Source organism: Pelophylax lessonae, assembly GCF_965119305.1.
Source record: "Pelophylax lessonae genome assembly, chromosome: 3".
In the NCBI taxonomy this organism is placed as follows: Eukaryota; Metazoa; Chordata; class Amphibia; order Anura; family Ranidae; genus Pelophylax; species Pelophylax lessonae.
In genome coordinates, this window is record NC_138770.1 from 91,704,599 (window position 1) to 91,726,280 (window position 21,682).

General features: G+C 35.3%; 1 protein-coding gene across 4 annotated transcripts in view; it reads left to right on the top strand.

Moving 5' to 3' along the window:
- Nucleotides 1-683: 683 nt before the first annotated feature.
- The window catches only part of TFAP2D (transcription factor AP-2 delta), a 50,713-nt gene continuing 29,714 nt past the window's right edge, over nucleotides 684-21,682 (top strand). Inside the window, exons 1-3 of one of the 4 annotated variants that reach the window (XM_082251386.1) lie at nucleotides 684-964; nucleotides 1,576-2,073; nucleotides 5,223-5,283. In XM_082251386.1, coding sequence (XP_082107512.1) covers nucleotides 926-964; nucleotides 1,576-2,073; nucleotides 5,223-5,283 — 598 coding nt within the window. In that variant the 5' untranslated portion in view covers nucleotides 684-925. Of the gene's footprint in view, nucleotides 965-1,174; nucleotides 1,373-1,575; nucleotides 2,074-5,222; nucleotides 5,284-21,682 lie in introns of those variants that run through there. The other 3 variants (XM_082251388.1, XM_082251389.1, XM_082251387.1) reach the window with 3 other exon arrangements.

Sequence of the window (21,682 nt, forward strand, 5' to 3'; positions counted from 1 at the left end):
ACACAACTATACACAATATATATATAAAATAAAAATCCCTATTGCTGTACAACTTGTTTGCTTTAAAACACTGAATTTAAAAAAAAAATAAATAAAACAATAAAATAACTGCATTGTGATAGATATAAGGAAATAAAAAAAAAAAAAAAAGACAAGGTCTATTTAATGCAACAACCAGCTTGAAAAAAAAAAAAAAAAAATACATAACCGTTTATTTTATAAAACTATAATATTTATTCTTTCTTTATTTATTAATTCTTATTTATTGAAAAAAATTAAAGCTTACAAATATAAAAAAGATTCAAAATGTCGTCATTTTTCTGTATTTTTATTTGTTTTTTTTATTATTCTCTTACGTTTTAATTATGTTTTTTTTTTTTTCTAGGCATGTAGACTTGCACAATTTTGTTTTCATTCTAAGCAATTAAAAAAAAAAATAGAAAAAAATATATAATAAAATACCCCGGCCAGGAAGACCTTTTTTTCTTTCCAGGTAAAGTAAAAGCGATAAGATTAGAAAAAAAAAATGGATAAAAATGTGAAAATATCCCACAGTTCCTTATTAGGGGAAGATACAATATTTATTTCTTGTCTCCTGGGAAGAGGCTCTTCTATCTATTGTCCTCCCATCTCTCTCACTGCTGATGCTTAATTTTCAAAACTTCTATATTGCCAAGGGACCTACGACATCAGCCAAAGAATTACCCAGCAAGTACAAAATCTGATCCAGGGAGCTACTTGTGAGCAGAGGGGAGAGTTTTTCCTACAGGTTTCCAAGGAGAGTGGGAGAGAGAAGGTTTGACTCTGTCAGTGCAAGCCTTTGGCTTTTTTTTTTTTTTTTTAATTTGGAAAATACACATTTGGACCTACAAGAGGGGACCTTGCCTATAGGAAAAGTTGCTTTCTTTATATAAAACGAAGAAAAATGTCTACTTCATTCCCAGGACTTGTCCACGATTCAGAGGTATTTTTTTTTTATCCTTTTATTTACTCGTGTTTTTTTTTTCCCTGTCCCTCATAATCCAAGCTAGCTAGCGTTACAGTGAACTAACGTGTGCTCCTTAAAAAAAAAAAAAAATCTTGCAGAAAAGATAGCAAGAAAATTCGTTATGACATCTGTCGCCTAAGATGGCATTCTGCAATACAACAGTTGTTATAACGAAAAGGGGGACAAAAATAATCCCTCATAGTGAAGCCACAGACTAAGGGGGCATGATGCTGCACGGCTCAACTGATCAGCTAGCACATCAGAAGTCCTGATAGACAAGGCTGCGATGCTGGTGTGGGGTGTGTGTTTATTTTGGGGGAGATGTAGGATTTTCCTTTATTTCTGGGACTGGAATTCGCCTTGAATGCTCAGTTTTAGTACAGTGTAAGTGGAGCTTAGTGCAGATTTGGACCCAATTGTGAATTATTATTATTATTTTTTTTTTTTTTATTGTGTGTGCTGTAGAAGTCTACCTACAATGTTTGAGTGGAAGATAACTTCACAATAGTGGCTCTGCTGTTGGTGCATGCTATTTTAAATGACAAACCTATTTTTTTCCCTTCTCTTTTTGTCTCCCTTCCTTCCAGATACGTCATGACGGATCAAACAGTTACCGTTTGATGCAACTTGGATGTCTTGAGTCTGTAGCCAACTCCACTGTCGCCTATTCCTCCACGTCTCCTCTGACTTATTCCACCACTGGCACCGAGTTTGCTTCGCCGTATTTCTCGGCTAACCACCAGTACACCCCTTTGCACCACCAGTCCTTCCACTACGAGTTCCAGCACAGCCACCCAGCCGTCAACCCAGACGCCTATTCATTAAACTCCCTGCACCATTCACAGCAATATTACCAGCAGATCCACCATGGGGAGCCCACAGACTTCATCAACTTGCACAATGCCCGGGCACTCAAGTCTTCTTGCCTGGACGATCAGAGGAGGGACTTTGGCTGTCTAGATGCGTATAGGCGCCATGACCTGTCTCTCATGAGCCATGGATCCCAATATGGCATGCACCCAGATCAAAGGCTTTTGCCAGGCTCTAGTCTGGGACTTGCCGGGGCTGGAGGGGAAGACTTCCAGGTAAAGCATATGCACCGGTTTATGTTTTTAATATAATATATACCATACACCTAAAGCAGAATTTTCATTGTATAGTCTCCTTAGACTGGGCGTGGCTGGGAATCAGGGCTGTGCAGCACAAATACATGTAAATAGTAGCTAAAACAAGGGTAAAAAAAATGTAAATGCTTATAAAATACAATGTAAAGTTTCATTAATTACATGTATAATTATGTTTCTATATTATAACAGTAATTAATAACGAAATAACTGATATTATATCATCATCTGCTTTTAAAAATTAACTTTAAATGGATTGATCATTAACGGAAATTTCTTCAATATATTTAGACAAATAGGTTAATTTAAATAAAAGAAATATAAAATTGTAAAGATATTTGTATGGTCTCGCTAATGTTGGCGTGGCTCTAAAAAAAAAAAAAATCAAAATAATCATTAAAATAATTTCAGGAAATGCCTTCTAAATATGTTGTGCAATCTGCATGCATTGATAATTGTTTATCTATAAGTGGATAGCTAATATATATATATATATATATATATATATATATATATAAAATATATATAATATAATATAATAGTAAATATAATAACAATATTAATTATAATGTATAATATAATATAATATAATATATACAGTATATATATATATATATATATATATATATATATATATATATATATATATATTTCTTAAATGAGTGAACTTTAATGAAGAGAAAGAAAGAAAGAAAGTAAAAAAAAAAGAAAGAATGAGAAAGAAAGAAAGTAAAAAAGAAAGAAAGAATGAGGAAGAAAGAAAGAAAGGAAAAAGAGAGAGAGAGAGAGAGAAAGAAATATAATAATACTCGTAAGAATTATAGAAGTAGATAAAATTAAATAATAATAATAATAATAACTATAATTATCATAATGGCATGAACATATATATATATATATATAAATGTAAGTATATAGGATGATGGTATAGAAAGAAGGTGTATAATTTTAAAAGTTAGTGGTGTGTAAAAGGAGTGTCAGTTAAACGTGACTTTTCTTGTAAAAGCGAGTAAATCATTGTATTAGCTCACGTTCCACAATTCTCGCTCAAGGCTCTTTAAAGCAAATAACCCTCTACAGCTTAGGAAAGCCATTTCTTCTTTTTACAACTGCCCGCGTCTGCTGCTGATTTTTCTCTATCCGTACAAATTTTCTCCCCATCGCCAGCCAGCGAGCATGGCATCTTTCAAAAGACGGATTAGGGCATTTGCAAGAGGCAGTACAAAAGATAATTCCCCAGCAAAAGAGCACCGTAGTTGATCCAATTTACTACTTAAAGCCATTCAACTAGTCATTTTATGCAATGTCATCCGACCAAACAGCATGTTTCGCTTTACTAGAAAGACCTGGTAAAAACAGTAACTAATCCATAGGTCGGACGGAAAAAAAAAAATACCAGCTGTCCAGTTTTGGCATAGTAATATTTAAGTTTGCATCAACTGTCAACTAATATTAAAGAATCATTTTTACCCTTTAGGATTTACTTACTGTAGGTCTTTTTATGGTAAAAATATTTTGACTAAAAGTGTAATGATATTAATATATAATCTAGAACTACACATTAAAATAATAATTTGTTATGTTTTATTTTTCATTTAAGGTTTGCTGAAAAAATTAAATGCTTTTTATTTTGTATTAATATTGCTTAGTAATAATATATAGAGAATAATTACTTTTAGTTAGCGGCAATACTTTTTCTTTAATTGGTTGAGTTATATTTAAAATATTTTAGAGATGTTAAATAATGAATGCTACAAATGTAAATTATTTTCCCTGTGTGGAATAATAAGTGAGCCCCCCAATACTTTGCAGTGTGCTTAAGTCAACGGAACAGATGCAAACAGTCTCGATGCCGCTAGAAGCATCTTTGAGCCCCCTAAAAAGATTTTCCATGGCCAACAAAAGCTCCTGTCACACCTTTTCTCATCACTGGGATAATTTATACAGGGCTCAGAATTTTGCCTTCTATCGATTTCATAATCACTTTAAAGCAGAACCCAAACGTGTGTTTAATTTTCTGAGCAGATTTTACAAGTCGCTTTTTAGACGCAGGAGAGAAAGAAAATGTAAAGACTGTAATAGGGGTGACATAACCTGGTTGACTTATCCCACCATTTGCCAAGCTGGCTTCTTTTCTTATTCCTCCCCCTGTCTCGCATCTAAGAGGCCTGTTCAGCATTTCAACTTTAAAATATGGAATTATAGACATTAGGAATTCGGTAAATTTGCATCATTGTTGGAGAAACAGGAATTAAATATCCCTTTTTATATATATATATATATATATATATATATATATATATATATATATACTATTCAATTGTGTTTTCTGGCTTTAGGTATTTTGCAAAATATATCTCATCACTATCATCAAAATTGCAGAGAAAGTAAGAATTATAATAATAATAATAACAATAATAATAATTATTTCTACTACTATGAGTAATAATAATAATTATAATAATAGTAATAATAATAATATACTAAGAACATCACTACTATATTTTATAAACCATCATGTATTCAAGCTTATATAAATATAACATTTAGCCTGTATAATTATATTGCACTACTAATATTATTATCATTTTTTTTTAATCACGTGTTTAATATAAACTATATAGATATAAAGAGAGAAATAGATAAAAATATATCAACGCAATTTAAAAAGCACAATATCCATTGTGATGTTATGAATGTTAATAATATTCATCATCATCCCAATATTTAAAATTGAAGATTGAGATACCCTTCCAACAATACAGATTTTAAAGGGATTAATAATATAGTTACTAATATTTAAAATATTTACTTTTGTACACAGTGACTTACCAAGAAATAACATTGATGTGCACTTTATAATTAGAAGTATTATAATGAATATTATTAATATCAATTATGATAGTGATAATATTTGCACAGTCGCTATTTAAACAAAATAATTTAGTAATAATATTGCATTGCATGGGTTGTTATTCGTAATAATAATGATAATGATAATAATAATAATAATAATAATAATAGGAAGAAAAATAAAAAATGTAATAACAATAAAAATAAATACTTTCGTATGCTTATATAATTTCTATTTTAATAATTTTATCTTGAAGGGATCAGTGGAGGCGCAGTGTGGATTGGTACTAAACAGCCAAGGAGGTGTGATAAGAAGAGGTAACTATTTCCTATTTACTACAGACAGTTGAAAAAGAGTCTATTGCCAAGTTTGTTTTTTGACAAATTTTTCTAGCTGGGCACTGGTAAAGAGTTTATGATGTGTTCCAAGTTTATTGATTTGTCTTATTTTTACTTTAATAGCAAAGGGGGCTGTGATTGTCTTTGAGATATCATAATTTGAGATATAATACCAAATTCACTAGCATAGTAGCTCTTGCAGCTACCAGTCTGGTGAAAGAGGGAAGAGTGCGGGATTACGCTATATGTTAATTTTTTGGAATTCAATGTTTCTTTTTTATTTTTATTGTACCGCGTGATATATACAATGAGCTCCTTCTGAACATTGAACAGTGGTTTAAGGTTTGAGGTGTATTCCTTCACAATAATGTTGGCAATGGAAAAGTTAAACTAATCACCGGACAGGTTTGAACCCCTGTTATTTTATTTTATTTTTTTAACTCTTATTGTACATAGGTAATGTTCTCACCACCTTCTCTATAACTACACGTATCTTGTAGCCTGTGCCGTTCTAATGTTTCTGATAACTCGCAGACACAGTCTAGACTGCCAACAAGACCATTATTATAAGGCTTATACAATCCACTCACCTAGACTGGCCAATGTGTGAAAATTTAGGAATATTTTGCTGTTTTTGTTTTATTTTTAGCAATGATAAATTAGCAGTTTTCTGTCATATGTAAAATATTGATGGTAGAAAACGGCATGCTTTTTCCAAATTGTGTGCAAAATTGGGCGTGCCCTCTTAGCACTGCCAATCTGCTAAGACAGAGAATGGAAGAGAGAGAAGGGGTGTTCAAGAACTATAAAACATTCCTTAAATCAAATTGCCTCTGATGCATATATGTATTTATGAGTACAATTTTTTTTTTCAAATTATATTATATAAAATATTTTTTTCAAATTATTTTGCCCCTGAATATATATGTTTTTTTTTATATTTTATCTTTTTTTAACATAAGACTTTGGATAAACTGTGCAACAGACCATTGTAACCTACCTAAGTATCTATAGATTGATCTAAATACATGAGATCACCCTAAAGAACTTTTGTGCTTAGAGGCACATTGGATGGAGACAAAAGAGAGAGAATAGTGGAGACATATCCCTCCGTAGTATGATGCAGTAATTATGCAGTAATAGCCCCCTAGTATTCTGCACCGTGATGCACGCCGTGGTCGCTTACTGTAGCTTCCAGGCTGAGTCAGACAGCTGGCGGTTCTGGTAATCTGCTCGCCAGTTAGAACAACGAAGCTAACGCTGTAAATAACAATGCCGGTGCTGAAAGAACAGCTCCGCTCAGTGATAAGCCGAGGATTGTTTAACCCCCTCATGCCCATAAAGCTCTTCTTGAAAATTATTTCGCAAAGGTCTTTTTAAGTGTAGATGTGAATAAAGACACGTTTTGATTTGCTAAGATTGGAGAGTGCAAAATCTGGTGTAGAGGTGCGTGGTAGCCAATCGGCTTCTAACATCATCTTGTTCAATTAGGCTTTGACCAAAAAGAAAATGGAAGCTGATTTTGCACTCTTCAGTTTTAGTAAATCAACCCCTTTGGGTTTTAGTGTGTAGCCTTAGGATTTGGAAAGTTGATCGCCTTATACAGCGGCTTGATTTCAGATCACGTGATCATCTTGTTCAGCCTATCATGGCAATCACAGGGCCATAAGGGTGGGTTTAGAACGGCAACACATTTTTGCTATTTTTACTTAAACCCGGCCCTTGGACTGGATTGCTACTAGCACTCTTGGATACTGGAGGGAGCATAAGAAACCAATCTGTGTGATTGTTAATCATGTGATCACCATGGTTGGCCTGTAGTGATCAGAGTTTAAGTTTGTGTCAATAACAAACTTTGTGTATGGCTGCAGTGCCATGTCACCATGCAACTGGCATGATAGGCAACAGCCCTGATTCCTCTGAGGGTGGCTATGGACAAGAAAATGTCTCACCTGTAAGGATAACGCTTGCTATAATACCTGTCTTCTACAGCTCACACTCTTTCCGGACCCACTTTGATATATATATATATATATATATATATATATATATATATATATATATATATATATATATATATATATATTGACTATTGGAGACATGATACAAGCTTTGTACCAATATATATAACACTTCCTATATTACCTGTCTTCAACAGGTCACACTCTTTCCGGACCCACTCTGATATAGATATATATATATATATATATATATATATATATATATATATATATATGATGAAAGCTTTGTACCAATATATTTTTGGAAAAGGAGCACTCAACTTCATCACCACAAAAACAGCTTGGCCACCACAGACAGCTTGGCAACCCAAAAAGGTTGGCCAAGCTGTCTATAAATCCAGAACTACCCAATAGCTGCCAATGTTACCCCACTCCTCTATAGCAATCTCCTCTGTGATAGATGTTCACTGTGCATGTTCCATTCCACTCAAATGGAAAATTTCCAAAAATAAAACAATTCCAACAGTTGTATGTCCTCATTATTGCCCCCTACATAGCCTGACTTTTCCTAGACAATTGTTGGCAATTCTTTAGATTTATATAATTCTTTATATTGTTAAAGCCTTAGGGCTTAAATTAGGTAACATATTTAAATGATAGTTTAGTATTTTTAACATTAGTGTTCTATTATTTTAAGTAGGGTGGTTACATTTATAGGTTAATTTGTTTTTTTGTCATAATCAATGTACGTTACTTAATTTAATCATTAGAGATATCTTTATTAATGTATTCTATACATTAATCATTTACTCCTCTATATTTATTTCTGCTCATTTCTTGTCATTCTTTTCTTCCAATATAAGCTGAAATAACCGCAGCACCATTTTTACATTTAATACCCATTGAATACTTGGGCATCCAGCTTTCTTAGGGGTGACGGTTGGGAGTTATTTTTTATTTGACAATAGTTGTCACAAAGATAACCATTATTAGACATACCACAGAAAAAATTCAGCCTAAAAACTATTTTTTTTAACCTTTAACCCTTTGTTAAAGGTTAAGGTGTTTGCTTTTTTAATGGTGCTTTTTAGAGAAAATTTTTATATTTTGCCATCACTGCACCATTGAAAACAAAGTATGGTGAAAATGTTCCATGGAAATAATTTAGCCTAGAAGCCAAAATACACGTTGTTGACTTTAGGCCCTTTAAAATGCCAATACAGTAAATTAATTTACATGTTGGATAAGATCAAATAATTGCATGAATATTAGGGTGCATTATCTCAATGGCATTAAAAAAAAATCATCTGTATTGACATGTAAGGAAAATAGCTGTATTGCTTTTATTTTTTTTATGCCTTTCACTAATATATATTGTATTTGAAAATAATCAGCATAATATAGGACTGGCAGTTTGACAGAACGTCAGTGGTTAAATATTCTGTTTACTTTGGAGGGATTTTATTAAGATTTTTTTTATTTTTAGAGAGAACTCAGACCAAAATATAATAATTAAAAAACAAAAAAACTAAAACAGAACATGTACACACCTTTTTGCCGTGCAATGAGCATACATCAGTATCAAACCCTAAACAGTCTTGGTGGTACTGTAAATGGGATATACAAGTGAAAATATTTTATTAAAAACAGCATTAGCCATTTAAACAGTGCTAGAAAATATTTAATCAAAAACAGTATTAGCCATTCAAACAGTGCTAGAAAATATTTTATTAAAAAACAGTATTAGCCATTCAAACAGTGCTATGCACTGAACAAATTGAAAAGCCTGTTTTAATATGTTGTTTCATTTAAATTGAATTTAGCACTCTACTTAACAAAAAGCCTAAAAAAAAATTTAAAAAAATGCGTGAAAATAATTTAAAAATCTAAAATGTAAAACAGCTAAAAATTCTATTGCTAGAGTAAAAAAATAGGTCTAGTTCGGTGAACATCAAAAGCAGTATGCTTTTTTTTTTGTATAGGGAAAATGTGTATCTATTTATCTTTCTATCTATCTATCTATCTATCTATCTATCTATCTATCTGTCTGTCTGTCTGTCTGTCTGTCTGTCTGTCTGTCTGTCTGTCTGTCTGTCTGTCTGTCTGTCTGTCTGTCTGTCTGTCTGTCTGTCTGTCTGTCTGTCTATCTATCTATCTATCTATCTATCTATCTATCTATCTATCTATCTATCTATCTACCTATTTATCTGTCTATGTCAAAATGTTTATTTTTTTTCTTTTATCACTTAAAATAATGCATACTTATTTGCAAAATTCTGAAATATTAACCTTATGCTTTCCACCATATATAGCTTGAAGGCGCGGGGGTTATAAATGATTTTCTTTTTTTGTGCGCACCTGAAAGGGTCAAAGGATTGCACCATAATTCAAATAAGGAAGTAGAATTAATGTGCGGTTGAACAGCCTCTGGAAGATTAAGAGAAGCTCTGTACACTTTCGATCTGTTGATACCGGGCGAACGGGAACGCAACTCTAGTTTGATAGCAGACGTGAATAATCCAATGACCTTTTGCTTTGGAGTTGTAAAGCTTGGTGTTATTGCATTGTGCTGGTGTCTAGAGGTGGGAGTATCATTAAAGCCCTCGGTCCAGTCTACCCAGGTGCGTTCTTCCCACCATCACAAGGTCTAGATTTAATATTTGCAGCCAAACTGACGCAAAGATCCCCCTGCTATCACTTTTAGTTAATGGTGTGCTGAATTTAGCCCCGAGCTCCTCTACTCTCCCCATCACAACCAATAATCTTTACTCTGGCTGCTTCTTGTGTATCGATGCCTTCTTCAGCCCGGGGCAAATACTTTGATATGCTAATATTTCCGAGTAGCAAACTCTGTTGAGATCATATTAACGCCGCTCATACAGAGTGGAGCCTCTGCCTTGGTTGAATATTCAGATATCCGATTTCAAAAGAAATTACTTGAAGTAGCTAGCCTTCTATTTACAGGGGAGCCGTCAGTGATTTTTAATCATTAATTTTTTTTTTTTTTTTTACTTTCTCAAGAATTGATGCTTAGTTAAACAGATCAGGGTGTTTTTTTTTTTTTGGTAAACCGTTTGATACACAGTAAAGTGTACGGTTGCACTTAACTTAGTTTATTATAGGATTCGGTTTTAGGTTGTTTTTTTTTTTTTTTTTGCATGCTGTATTTTAGATACAAAGACATAAAAAATAAAGTGACTCTTTGGCCCGCACCATTTTATAAAACCTGAATGGCGGACTCCAAAAAAACTCATGTTCCTCTTTGTGATCATGCAGTCTGAATGCCCCAGGCAAATTTCAAAAAGCTTAAATACTACTATCGCCTCTAGGCCATGACGAGAGGACAAGACTACCGGCAACAGAGAGTTTTTTTTTTTCTTCCTCCGATTGCCCTTGGCAACATAAAATACAAACTACTTTGAATCAAAACATTTTTGGGGAATTAATATGATCTGAACTCCTTTCGTTTTAAAAGATCTTGAGTTTGTCAAATCGCTTAGAGGTGACTGACATACGAATGGCGAGGCATTTTATTTCTAGATAGGAATGTCAGATCTTATTTGATTAAAACTCTCTTCCAACCCAGCAATGCTAGACAAATGTCTGCTACCAGCAGAGGATCCAGAACTACTCCTAACCACCCACCTTATTGCTTAGGCATTTTTCATATGGTTTCATGTGCTTCATTGACACGCAACTCAATGGTCACACCACGCCTTCACGCCCGCCTGTCATCTGAGGTCTATGGCTATGACGCTTTACTAAAAGATTTGAGAATTTTAATTTTTCAAAGTAATTGCTTCCTTTTCTTTGTGAATAAGGTGGCACTGTGTTCAGTTCAGTCATCCAATAACATGCAAGCATGTATCAGTTTTTGATATTCAAACTAAACACAACTCAACCTTAGGTATAATTTCAATGGCAAAGGAACATCCTATACTCCTTTAGTATGAATTTCAAAACTGGGCATGATTCAACTATGGTAGACCTTTTAAAAGGTGAGACTGCTGCCTTTATTTGCAATTTTTTTCAGGAGGTTAAAAAATAATCTAGTTTTGCTATAATTTTTTTAGTTACTGTAACATTTAGGGAGGTCACTGTAAACAATCATTCCATCTAAGGCACAAAAATGACTTGAAGAATAATGCTTCTATTGCACTTTAATGCCTTATGAAGTTTTATCCATTTTTTTCTTTCTTCTGATACTGTGTTGTAGCAAATTCTTGAAGGGGTTAATGAAGGATCATGCACCAACTAGTAACCATGAATGTCAAGAGAACAGAATATTCCATTTGCTTTTTGGAAGCCTATAATCAGATTCCGTTAGGTATTGTGAGGTTTTAGTGGACCAACATACCCAATCCATTCATTATTAAAGGGTCAGTGTACTAAAAAAGAGATATTTTAGGGATAGATGGCATTCGGTGGTCGAGTCTTTTTTTATAGCTGTGGAAAAACATAGAAAACATAGGCCGCTGATATGCAGCAAAAATTAAATATAAATGTGTACCTGTTCATAGAGAACGGGGTCTGTGCTATTCTGGCTCATTGTTAAAACGGTTCAGCTTGACGCAAATCCCACCCCTGTCTTTCTCAGCCCGCCTCTTCCGACACTATCAAGAACCAGGGGACATAAACACTGCTCTGGCCCTGTACATTGTTAAATTGTTATTTCTGATTTATAGAGGAGAGAGTGCAGCCCCACTTGGACAGCTGAGCCCCTTTTAAAGGCAACATTAGCAGTTCCAACCAGGTGAACTTTGTAATTGGAGCCCCTGAACCTTTAATTGACATTATTACAGGTACTTAAATAGCGCCAACAATTTTACGCTGAGCTTTACATATATATTGTATGTTCACATCAGTCCCTACTCTAAAAAAATGTACAATCTAAGGTCCTTAACTCACATTTATACATACACACACTAGGGCCAATTTAGACAGGAGCCATTTCATATACTAGCATGTCTTTGGAATGTGGAGGAAACCCAGGCAGGCACAGAGAGAACATGCAAACTTCCTTCTTTTTTCCTTCCTTCCTCCCTTCCTTCCTTCCTTCCTTCCTTCCCTCCTTTCTTCCTTCCTTTTTCCCTTCCTTCCCTAACTCCTTCCTTCCCTAACTTCTTCCTTCCTTCGTTCATCCTTCCATCCTTTCTTCCCTGTTTTCTTCCTTCTTTCCTTTTTTCCTTCCTTATAGTTATGATTACCTTGCCTTCCTATTTTTGAGCTCTCAAAACAAAGCTGGTGGCATATATGCAGAAATATAAGACATGTATTTATTTCCTTTTTTCCTTCCTTCTTTCTTTCCTTCCTTCCTTCTTATTTTTGAGCTGTGAAGACAAAGCTGGTGGCAGATGTGCGAAAATGTAATGCATTTAACTCCTCCCTTCTTTCATTTCTTTATTCCATCCTTACTTCCCTCCTTTTTATTTTTGAACTCTAAAGACAAAGCTGGTAGGAGAAGTGCGAGAAATGTTACACGTTTAAATCTTTACTTTGTATTTTTTCTTCTTTCTTCCTGGAAATTATGAAAGCTTCTTTCAACTATCCTGGATCTGTTCCAAAACTGGAACCCCTTTACCCCCAACAGTTTCCTTCCTTCCCTTTGTATTTTTTCTTCTTTCCTTCCTTCCTCCTTTCCTTTGTTCCTTCCATCACACTGTTCGAAAAAAAATTCTCAACTCCTTTACTAAATCAACAGCAATGCGTCATAGCCATGGACCATTGGTGGGTTTTTCTCCCATAATAATGGTTATAAAACCATAAATATTGCCCTGCCTTTAAAAAGTTAATAAAAAACAGATGACCTACCCATCCACCTGGGTATTATTATTTTTTTATGCATATAATTTTATGCATATTTATTTTCTGGCATATAGACATCCCCAACATGTTTTGCGGCTCTATTCTCAGTAGACACCCTGGGTGCTGTATTTATGCCAAAGAATCTGCCCGAGGCTTTTCATTTTTTCCAACTCTCAGAGAAAATTAGGACATTTTGGCAAAAAGTTTCCATATTGGTAAAATGCATTGAAGTTAATAGCAAAGGTGGTTTGGGTGCAGAGGACTTCAGGGGCTCCTGGAAGTTATAAAAGCTCCTTTCAACAATCCTGGATCTGTTCTTGTACCAAAACTGGAACCCTGTTTTCTCCCAATATTTTGTGGGTTTTTTTTACAGAAGTTAAAAAATAGACAATCCTTACATGTATGTCTATAAAAGTTCTCAATAAAATGTTTATTAAAAAAAAAAAAAAAAAAATAGACAATAAAAAGAAGCGCTCACATGGACAGAAAAAACACTGCCCTTAGTTATGTGAGCATCTAAATGCAGCACTTTAGTAATCAACGAACCCGTGCAAATAAATGCATGCACATGTTACAGGTATGTGCAAAAATATGTACTGTGTATAGCTGGGGAAGAAAAAAGTAGGACACCTCTGTGTCCAGGTCCGCACAGATTTCAGTCGTGCATAAACACATCTAAATGTTAATACCTTAGGTACCTATTTTACACAGGATCTTCTACCAGCTGTCCCCTGTGTTCATGCAGAAAATAAACATATGCCATTGTGAATGAACTTTCACCAAAAACTCACTGCAAGTAAATCAATTGCTCCAATTAAAAACGCCAGGAAGATTTTGCTTATATGCTTGGTAAATGTCACATTGACTACTTTATAAACATATCCCTTAGGCTCGGTTCACACTATGTAGCTCCGACTTAGGGGGCGACCTGTGAAGTCGCATGCAGCACGACTTCAGCACGACTTGCACAGACTTCATAAAATGAATGTCTATGCAAGTCGCCTCCAGGTCGCTCCGAAGTAGTACAGGACCCTTTTTCTAAGTCGCTCCTATACCGCACAATGGGAGCGTGACGGACAGCGACTTGTCAGGCTGACAAGTCGCGGTCCAAGTCGGACTAGTGTGAATGCGGTCTTAATGTAATAAATAAAATGACCATAACTACACAAAAAAAAAAAAAAACATTCTTTCGAAATTATTAAAAAGAGTCAATTTTTTTTAGCCAAATTTCACCTAAGAAAATGTAGAAACCCCATTTTGGTGAAACTGCAGTTCATCTCTAATCATCTGATACTGCCAGTTCTGGAATGAATCATCTGGTCATCTGATCACCAGAAAGCCTGGGAGCCTCACAATTTACTAAAACTGGAGAGTGCAAAATCTGGTGTAGCTGTACATGGTAGCCAAATAACCTCTTACTTCAGCTTGTTCAATTAAAATATAACTAAATGCAAAACTTTTTTTTTTTTTCGTTTTGGATAGAGTGGAGGTGGATTAGAACACCTGTCAGTTTTTATTGCTGTCTGTGCCCGCCGTTTGGAGATTCCCCCTCTCTATTTGTTCTGTTTACCATTATTATTGAAAGTGAAAGTAAAAGAAAACCAAAATTTTGGGTTGCCCCCAGAAAAGTGATAGAGAGGAAATCTTCCACTGGGGCCACTAGTTCTGGTGACATGAGGGTTCCCAAGGAATTCCCTTAATTTTTAAGTATTTCCTCTCCCTTCCTGTTTGGCTACGGGACACGAAGTGAAAGTAAATCTCCTCAATGGGACACAAATGGCAAAAAAAAAAAAAAACAGTGGTTATAACCCTCCCTTGCTGTATTCAAAATGAATAAAAAGGTTTTATCCATAGTTCTACTTCAAGCGTTGACAAAAAAACCTAGAAGCTGGTTTCTCTGCAGGTTTTGCATTCTCCAGTTTTACTAGACCAACCCCCATTGTGTTGTTCAATAAGGAAAGTTTGGAAAATGTACATGACTGATGTTGATCCTATGGGTACTTTAGATTTAGGAACTACTACTAGTTCTACCATGGCTAATGATAAATTGGCAATCAATTTGAGGTGTTTGCCCAGAAACTAGAGCAAAAATTTGAGAAAATGGGAAGAATACATGTGGATCAAGATGTTGGTGATAACTGTGGATATAATCCAGGGGTACGTACCTAGCATTCATTAGAACAGAAGAAGTAGCTTGGATAAGATACGAAACATCTTCAACATTACAAAACAGGCCCAGATGATTGTAAGTACCTACTACTAGATGCCCTTAGACTTCTTATCTTTGAAACAAGTCAATTACCCCAATAACACTTAAATCACTATCTATATATCCTAACCTTTTAAACTAGTCATTATTACTCAAGTGTGTCAAGAAAAAAATATATTGTATTTAAATAATGGTTGTATTTCATCATTCTATTTTGTTACATAACGGGTCCATAATCAACCCAAAGAGCTTGTATCTTTAAAATATTAGGTTAGTCAATAAATGGCATTACCTAAAGTGATTTTAAAGTCTAAAATATTTTTTTAAATAATAAATGAATTATACTTACCTGTTCAGTGCATTGGTAATTGCAAAGAGCAGCCCTGAACCTTCTCTTCTGGGGTCCCCCTCTGGTGCTGTTGACTCCTCCTGTCCTCTGTGCTCCATGAGCCACCAGAGTATGTAGCTTCCTATGAAAAATAGAAAAAACACATGAGAAGGAGAGGGCTGCACACCCCAAGTTACTTATATAAAGAAAGAAGGAGGATTCCCCCAGGGGTTTTTAGCAGCAAAAATAATTACACAGATCAAAAATGTTAAATATTAACAATTTGTTAAAAAATTCCACATGGAAGAAAATATGAGCTCTGGTTACAATATTGAGCCATCAGGAGGACATAAAGAAACAATACATGAATAAAAACAATCACAACCGAGTGGAAACTGACGCGTTTCAACCTATTCCTTAGTGGTCTTCCTCAGTGGGTGTGTGATGTCTACAAGATACATTGTGAAATTGGGGAAACAGTATACAAAACATATCAAGGTGGCTATAATAATATAGCCTGTATATTTACCATTATGCCGATGGGTGTCTTTTTTGCTTACTATGAAGGCGCACATGTGGGCTCCCTCTGGAGCCGAGCTGTGTGCGTCCATAGACACACACACACAGTGCGTCTCCGGCCCACCCCCCGCTCACTGCTCACAGGATTTGATTGGCAGCAGCAGGAGCCAATGGCTCTCGTTTCTGCTTCTCTGTCCTGCGAATGCAGGGAGAGTGGAGAAAGCCTCTACAGATGGGCACAGGTAAGTATTTGGGAGGGGGGGAGCATACTAATACTGGGGCATTTTTTACCTTAATGCACGGAATGCTTTAGGGTAAAAAAAATGTCATGCCTTTACAACCACATAAATCACTGTTTATAAAGGGCCTTGAACTCTACCTATTCTACCTGGTGGGTAAAACAGACTTTTTGTTAGCCAGCTCCTAAAGATTCTGGTAGTTGTAGAGCCACTTTTACTGTACTTTGAAGATGCCGCTATGGTGTTGCACCCTTCCTATCCCTACCGCATCTTTTATATTTTACCATGGTGTTTGTGTGCACCAAAAATGTATTTTAGTGTATTTTTTCCTAAAAATATATATTTGATAAACAGTTGTGCAAATATTGTGCTACATAAAAAAATGGAACTTTCACCATTATATTCTATAGGGCCTCTGCTTTTAGAAAGCTTTCACGGTATTTTTTTTAGCAAAAAAAAATGCAGATTTTAACGTGTGTAAAAAAAAGAAAAAGAAAAAAAAATTCTCTGGAAACAAAGTGGTTAAAGTGCACTATTACCCAAGAAATAAAATGTAATATGTGATAGCCTACCAGTCCTTGGATGTGGTGGGTGTATTTGTTTTCTTTTTTTTTACCTGTTTCCTTTTTTTTTTTTTACCTTGTGAACCTTCCAGTAACATACTTCCTGTCCTAGTGTGACAACGCTCACTCACTGTACTGTACAGGGGAGCAGCATTGTCATATTAGGACAGGAAGTGTGTTGGGACTACAAAATCTACATAATACAAGGGGAGGTGTTCTGTAGCCTCCAGTGAGAACTGGGCAGGACTGATAATGCTGCAAAGTGTACAGAGTCCACTGAATTTCTGGCAGGGTCAACAGGTATTTTTTTGCACATATGAAGGTGATAATAAAACATAATATCACTGCTATGTTTAATGGACTGCAGGGGAGAAAATAAGATAATTAATTGTTAGGGTTTACTCTAAATTCCAAACTTTCTACCTCCATTGTGGAGATCTTTTAAAGAGGATGTGCCCTTTGTAAAAAAAATAAAAATAAATAAAAAGCCAGCAGCTACAGATCTCAAATACAGAAATTGCCCATGGGACTTTAAAGATAGCAAATCACAGCATTCGTAAAAAGTAAAAATTTTTATTCAAATACATGATTAAAATCATATTACAATTACATGAAATATATAAAAAAAAATGATGAATAACATATATGCATAAAAAAATAGCCAGTTGATATCCTAACACTCAACACGTTTCATGAAGCAACATTACTTCTTCAGGAGATAGAAATATTTACTAGGATATCTGTAGAGAAATCATGTTATTAATATGTTTTTTTATTATGGCATAAACTATTTAAGGACCCGTCCTTTTCTGGCACTTTTTGTTTACAAGTAAAAATCTGAATTTTTTTGCTTGAAAATTACTTAGAACCCTAAACATTATATATATATATATATATATATATATATATATATATATATATATATATATATTTTTTTTTTTTTTTTTTAGCAGAGACCCTATTGAATAAAATGGCAATTGTTAAAATGTTTTATGTTACACGGGTAGCAGTTTTTCAAACACAATTTTTGGGGAAAAAATATACTTTAAAGAATAATTTTTAATACAAAAAACACAATATATAACCCATTTTTTTTTGTAAAATATAAAAGATGATTGAGTAAACATTGAGTAAATAGATACCTAACATGTCATGCTTTAAAATTGCGCACGCTTGTGGAATGGTGACAAACTACGAAACTTAAAAATCTCCATAGGAGACACTTTAAAAATGTTTAAAGACTACCTGTTTTGAGTTACAGAGGCGGTCTAGAACTAGAAATATTGCTCTTGCTCTAATGTTTACGGCAATAACTCACATGTGTGGTACAAACACAGTTTACAAATGCATGCATGATTTACGTATGCGTTCACTTCTGTGTGTGAGCACAGAGGAAGGGAGGTGCTTTAAATTTTTTTATTATTATTATTTTATTTCATTTTTTTTAACACTGTCCTTTTAATTTTTTTTTTTTTTGATCACTTTTATTCCTATTACAAGGAATCTAAACATCTATAAGATCTCAAAGCTCTCCTCTACCCTTGAAAGCAAAAGATAAAAAAAAAAACCCACGGAGCTTATGCTTAACAAAAAAAAAATATTGTTTACTTCCGCCCTAGGCCCGAAGTGGCGTTATGATGTTGCCCACATCCTCCTAGATCATAGAGGTGATCAGAGATGATTTGGTCTCTCTTTACCTGCGAACCTTTATATTTCTTGGTTTCTCCGGTAAGAATGGTAACCCCGTATGCCCCACTGAGCTTTTGCTTAAAAAAAAAAAAATTGTTTACTTCCGCCCTACACCGGAAGAGGTGTCATTACGTTGCCCTGGTCCTCCTAGATCATAGAGGTGATCAGAGATGATTTGGTCTCTCATGGCCAGCCGTGCGAACCATCGGATAATTTCCTGGGCTCTCCAGTAAGAACGGTAAGCCCGAGAAACAACAGCGAGCAGTGGGAGGGGGGGGGGTTGGCAACCCTTCCCACTACTTCTAAAAGTGATCCAGTGGCTAATCAGCCACTTGGATTGATTTTATGAGAAAGAGAATCACTGGAAAAAAACGGCTGATAGCTTCAGCCATTACTCCATTAAACCATTTCAAAGCAGCAATGTATATTGCGTATTGCAGTCTTGTGGTTTCTCTACAGATATCTTATTAAATATTACTCCGAGGAAGTGAATGTTGCTTCACAAAACGCTTTGAGTATTAGGATGGCTATTTCTATATGAAAATATGTTATCATACAAGTATTTATTATTTTTTGATATATTTTATGCACTTTTAATTTGATTTTAATCATGTATTTGAATAAAGAATTGTACTTTTTAGGAATGCTGTGATTTGCTGTTTTTGAGTGAAACTCCTCCTTCCCAAGTCCCATGGGCAATTTCTGTGTTTCATATATTAGGGACTGAGCTGCACTTTTAATAAAAGGACACTTACCTTTCCAGGGATCCAGTGCCATCCACACCCGTGTTAGTTCTTCACTAGCCTTCGGGTTTTACGGTGTCGGCATCCTAACAGTGGGCAGCCGGCTTTGCAGCTTTCAGCTACACAACCAGCTTCCCACTGTGCATGCACGAGCCAAACTGTGCTTTGTGAAAGGTCTGCAGTCTTCTGGGGCCTGTGATGTGTCCCAGAAGACTACATGGAGGGAGGGGAAGAGCAGAACTTCCGCTCAGGTCGCCTAGGTCATCTGAGCAAAAGTGGGAATGAGTACCTGTCAAAACATGACATGCGCCCCCCCTAAGAAATGACATGCCAAAACATGGCAGGGAGGAGGACTTAAAGAGGTACTTTCCTTTTGGGTGGAGTTCTGTTGTATCTGTGAATCAACTAGATCTTGAAAGGAACCCTTATCAGAAGGTGCATTTCAGTAATAATTGAAAGACATTTATGTGCAAACTTGTTCATAAATCCATCGTAGACCTCTGATAGGCATTTCAACGTTGGGGTGTCCTAATAATGTAGTTTGACACCCCAGTTTGTGTTCTTGTGCTGCTGAGCTCCTGTTATTACAATGTAACAGGCCGCCTCATATGAAGGAGCAAGCATATTTCTCCATAGATGTGAGTGTAAATAATATATTTCTCCAGGAATACAGGCAGCGTTGGGCTGAAGCAAAGACGTAGCCTTCAGCGATACCATTGTTGTTAGCAGCAGGATCCTTTTGTGGGCTTGTTCATGACTTATTTCAGAGAGCAATTGTCATTCATGTACATTAAAAATATATAGTGTACAGTCAGCCTCAAAGTCTATGAGAGAATAAAGAGATACGGACCCGGGCTAATTTAAATTTCACTTGTCACAAAGCATTATGGAGGCCTAAATATAAATATAATACAAGGTGATCATCTACACCGACCAATCTATTGTACAAAAAATGTATCTATCTATCTTTCTATCTATCTATCTATCTATCTATCTATCTATCTATCTATCTATCTATCTATCTATCTATCTATCTATCTATCTATCTATCTATCTCTATCTATCTATCTATCTATCTATCTATCTATCTATCTATCTATCTATCTATCTATCTATCTATCTATCTATCTATCTACCTATCTATCTATCTAATGCATTATTGTCTTTCCAGCTTTCAATCTATTATAACTCTCTATCTATACTGTATCAGAATCTTTGTTCTAAAATACGGAAAGGTTTCTTCACAGTAAGAGCTGTGAAAATGTGGAATAGAATTGCTTTTAAAAAGGCCTGGATTCTTTCCTGGGTGTACATAATATAAATAGGTACTAATATTTATAGATAAAGTTGATCCAGGGAATATCCGATTGCCTCTCAGTGGATCAGGAAGGAATTTTTTTCCCCTGCTGTAGCAAATTGGATCATGCTTTGCTGGGGTTTTTTCGCCTTACTCTGGATCAACTGCTGGTATAGGATTGTGTTTATGGGATTGTTTGGTTGTGTTCTCTTTACTGTTTTTTGATTTTTATTGGTTGAGCCAGATGGACTACTGTCTTTTTTCAACCTGACTAACTATGTAAAATCTATCTATCTATCTATCTATCTATCTATCTATCTATCTATCTATCTATCTATCTATCTATCTATTTCATAACCCTGATCAAGCATGAATCTTAATTTTGAACATCATCGCCCAAATCACCCCCCTCCCCCCCACCCGCATTTTTGTTTTTCCTAATCCCCCCTTACCGTTTTTGCAATGTCATCTAAAAATCATACGCACCCAGTGAATCCAGCAGCATTCTGTAGTGAGTCGCTGCCCATCAGGCCCTGCACCAACATCTTCCTCCCTAACATCATCAGCTGGCTGTCTTTTCCTGATTCTTGCAGCCGAGCCCATTATGACATGCAAGCATTGTGGCACATCATCAGGGTGCTGGCTGCAAGAATCAGGAAGAGACAGCTGGCCCCCTGAGGGCATGCCGTGGTGCATGTGCATTTTTGGTGGACTGGCACAAAGCTTTCTTGGATGTATGATGTGGAGATACCGGAAGGTTGCATGCAGTTGCATGGTATGCCATTTTTGGCTAGACAAGGAACCTGGCAGTAAGGGGTATTACATTTTTTTTTTGTTGGCCAATTATGTTATTGTATCTAATGCAGTGTGTAATATTTCCAAGATCTGCATAGAGGTGCCTTGCTGAAACGTACATTCCCTGTACCTACATTACTCTGGACCTCATTTATGAAAGTGTCTAAGTGCTTTCTTCAGGTAGGCAGCTATCATTGAAGCCCCACTGAAACGTTATCCACAGTGGATCG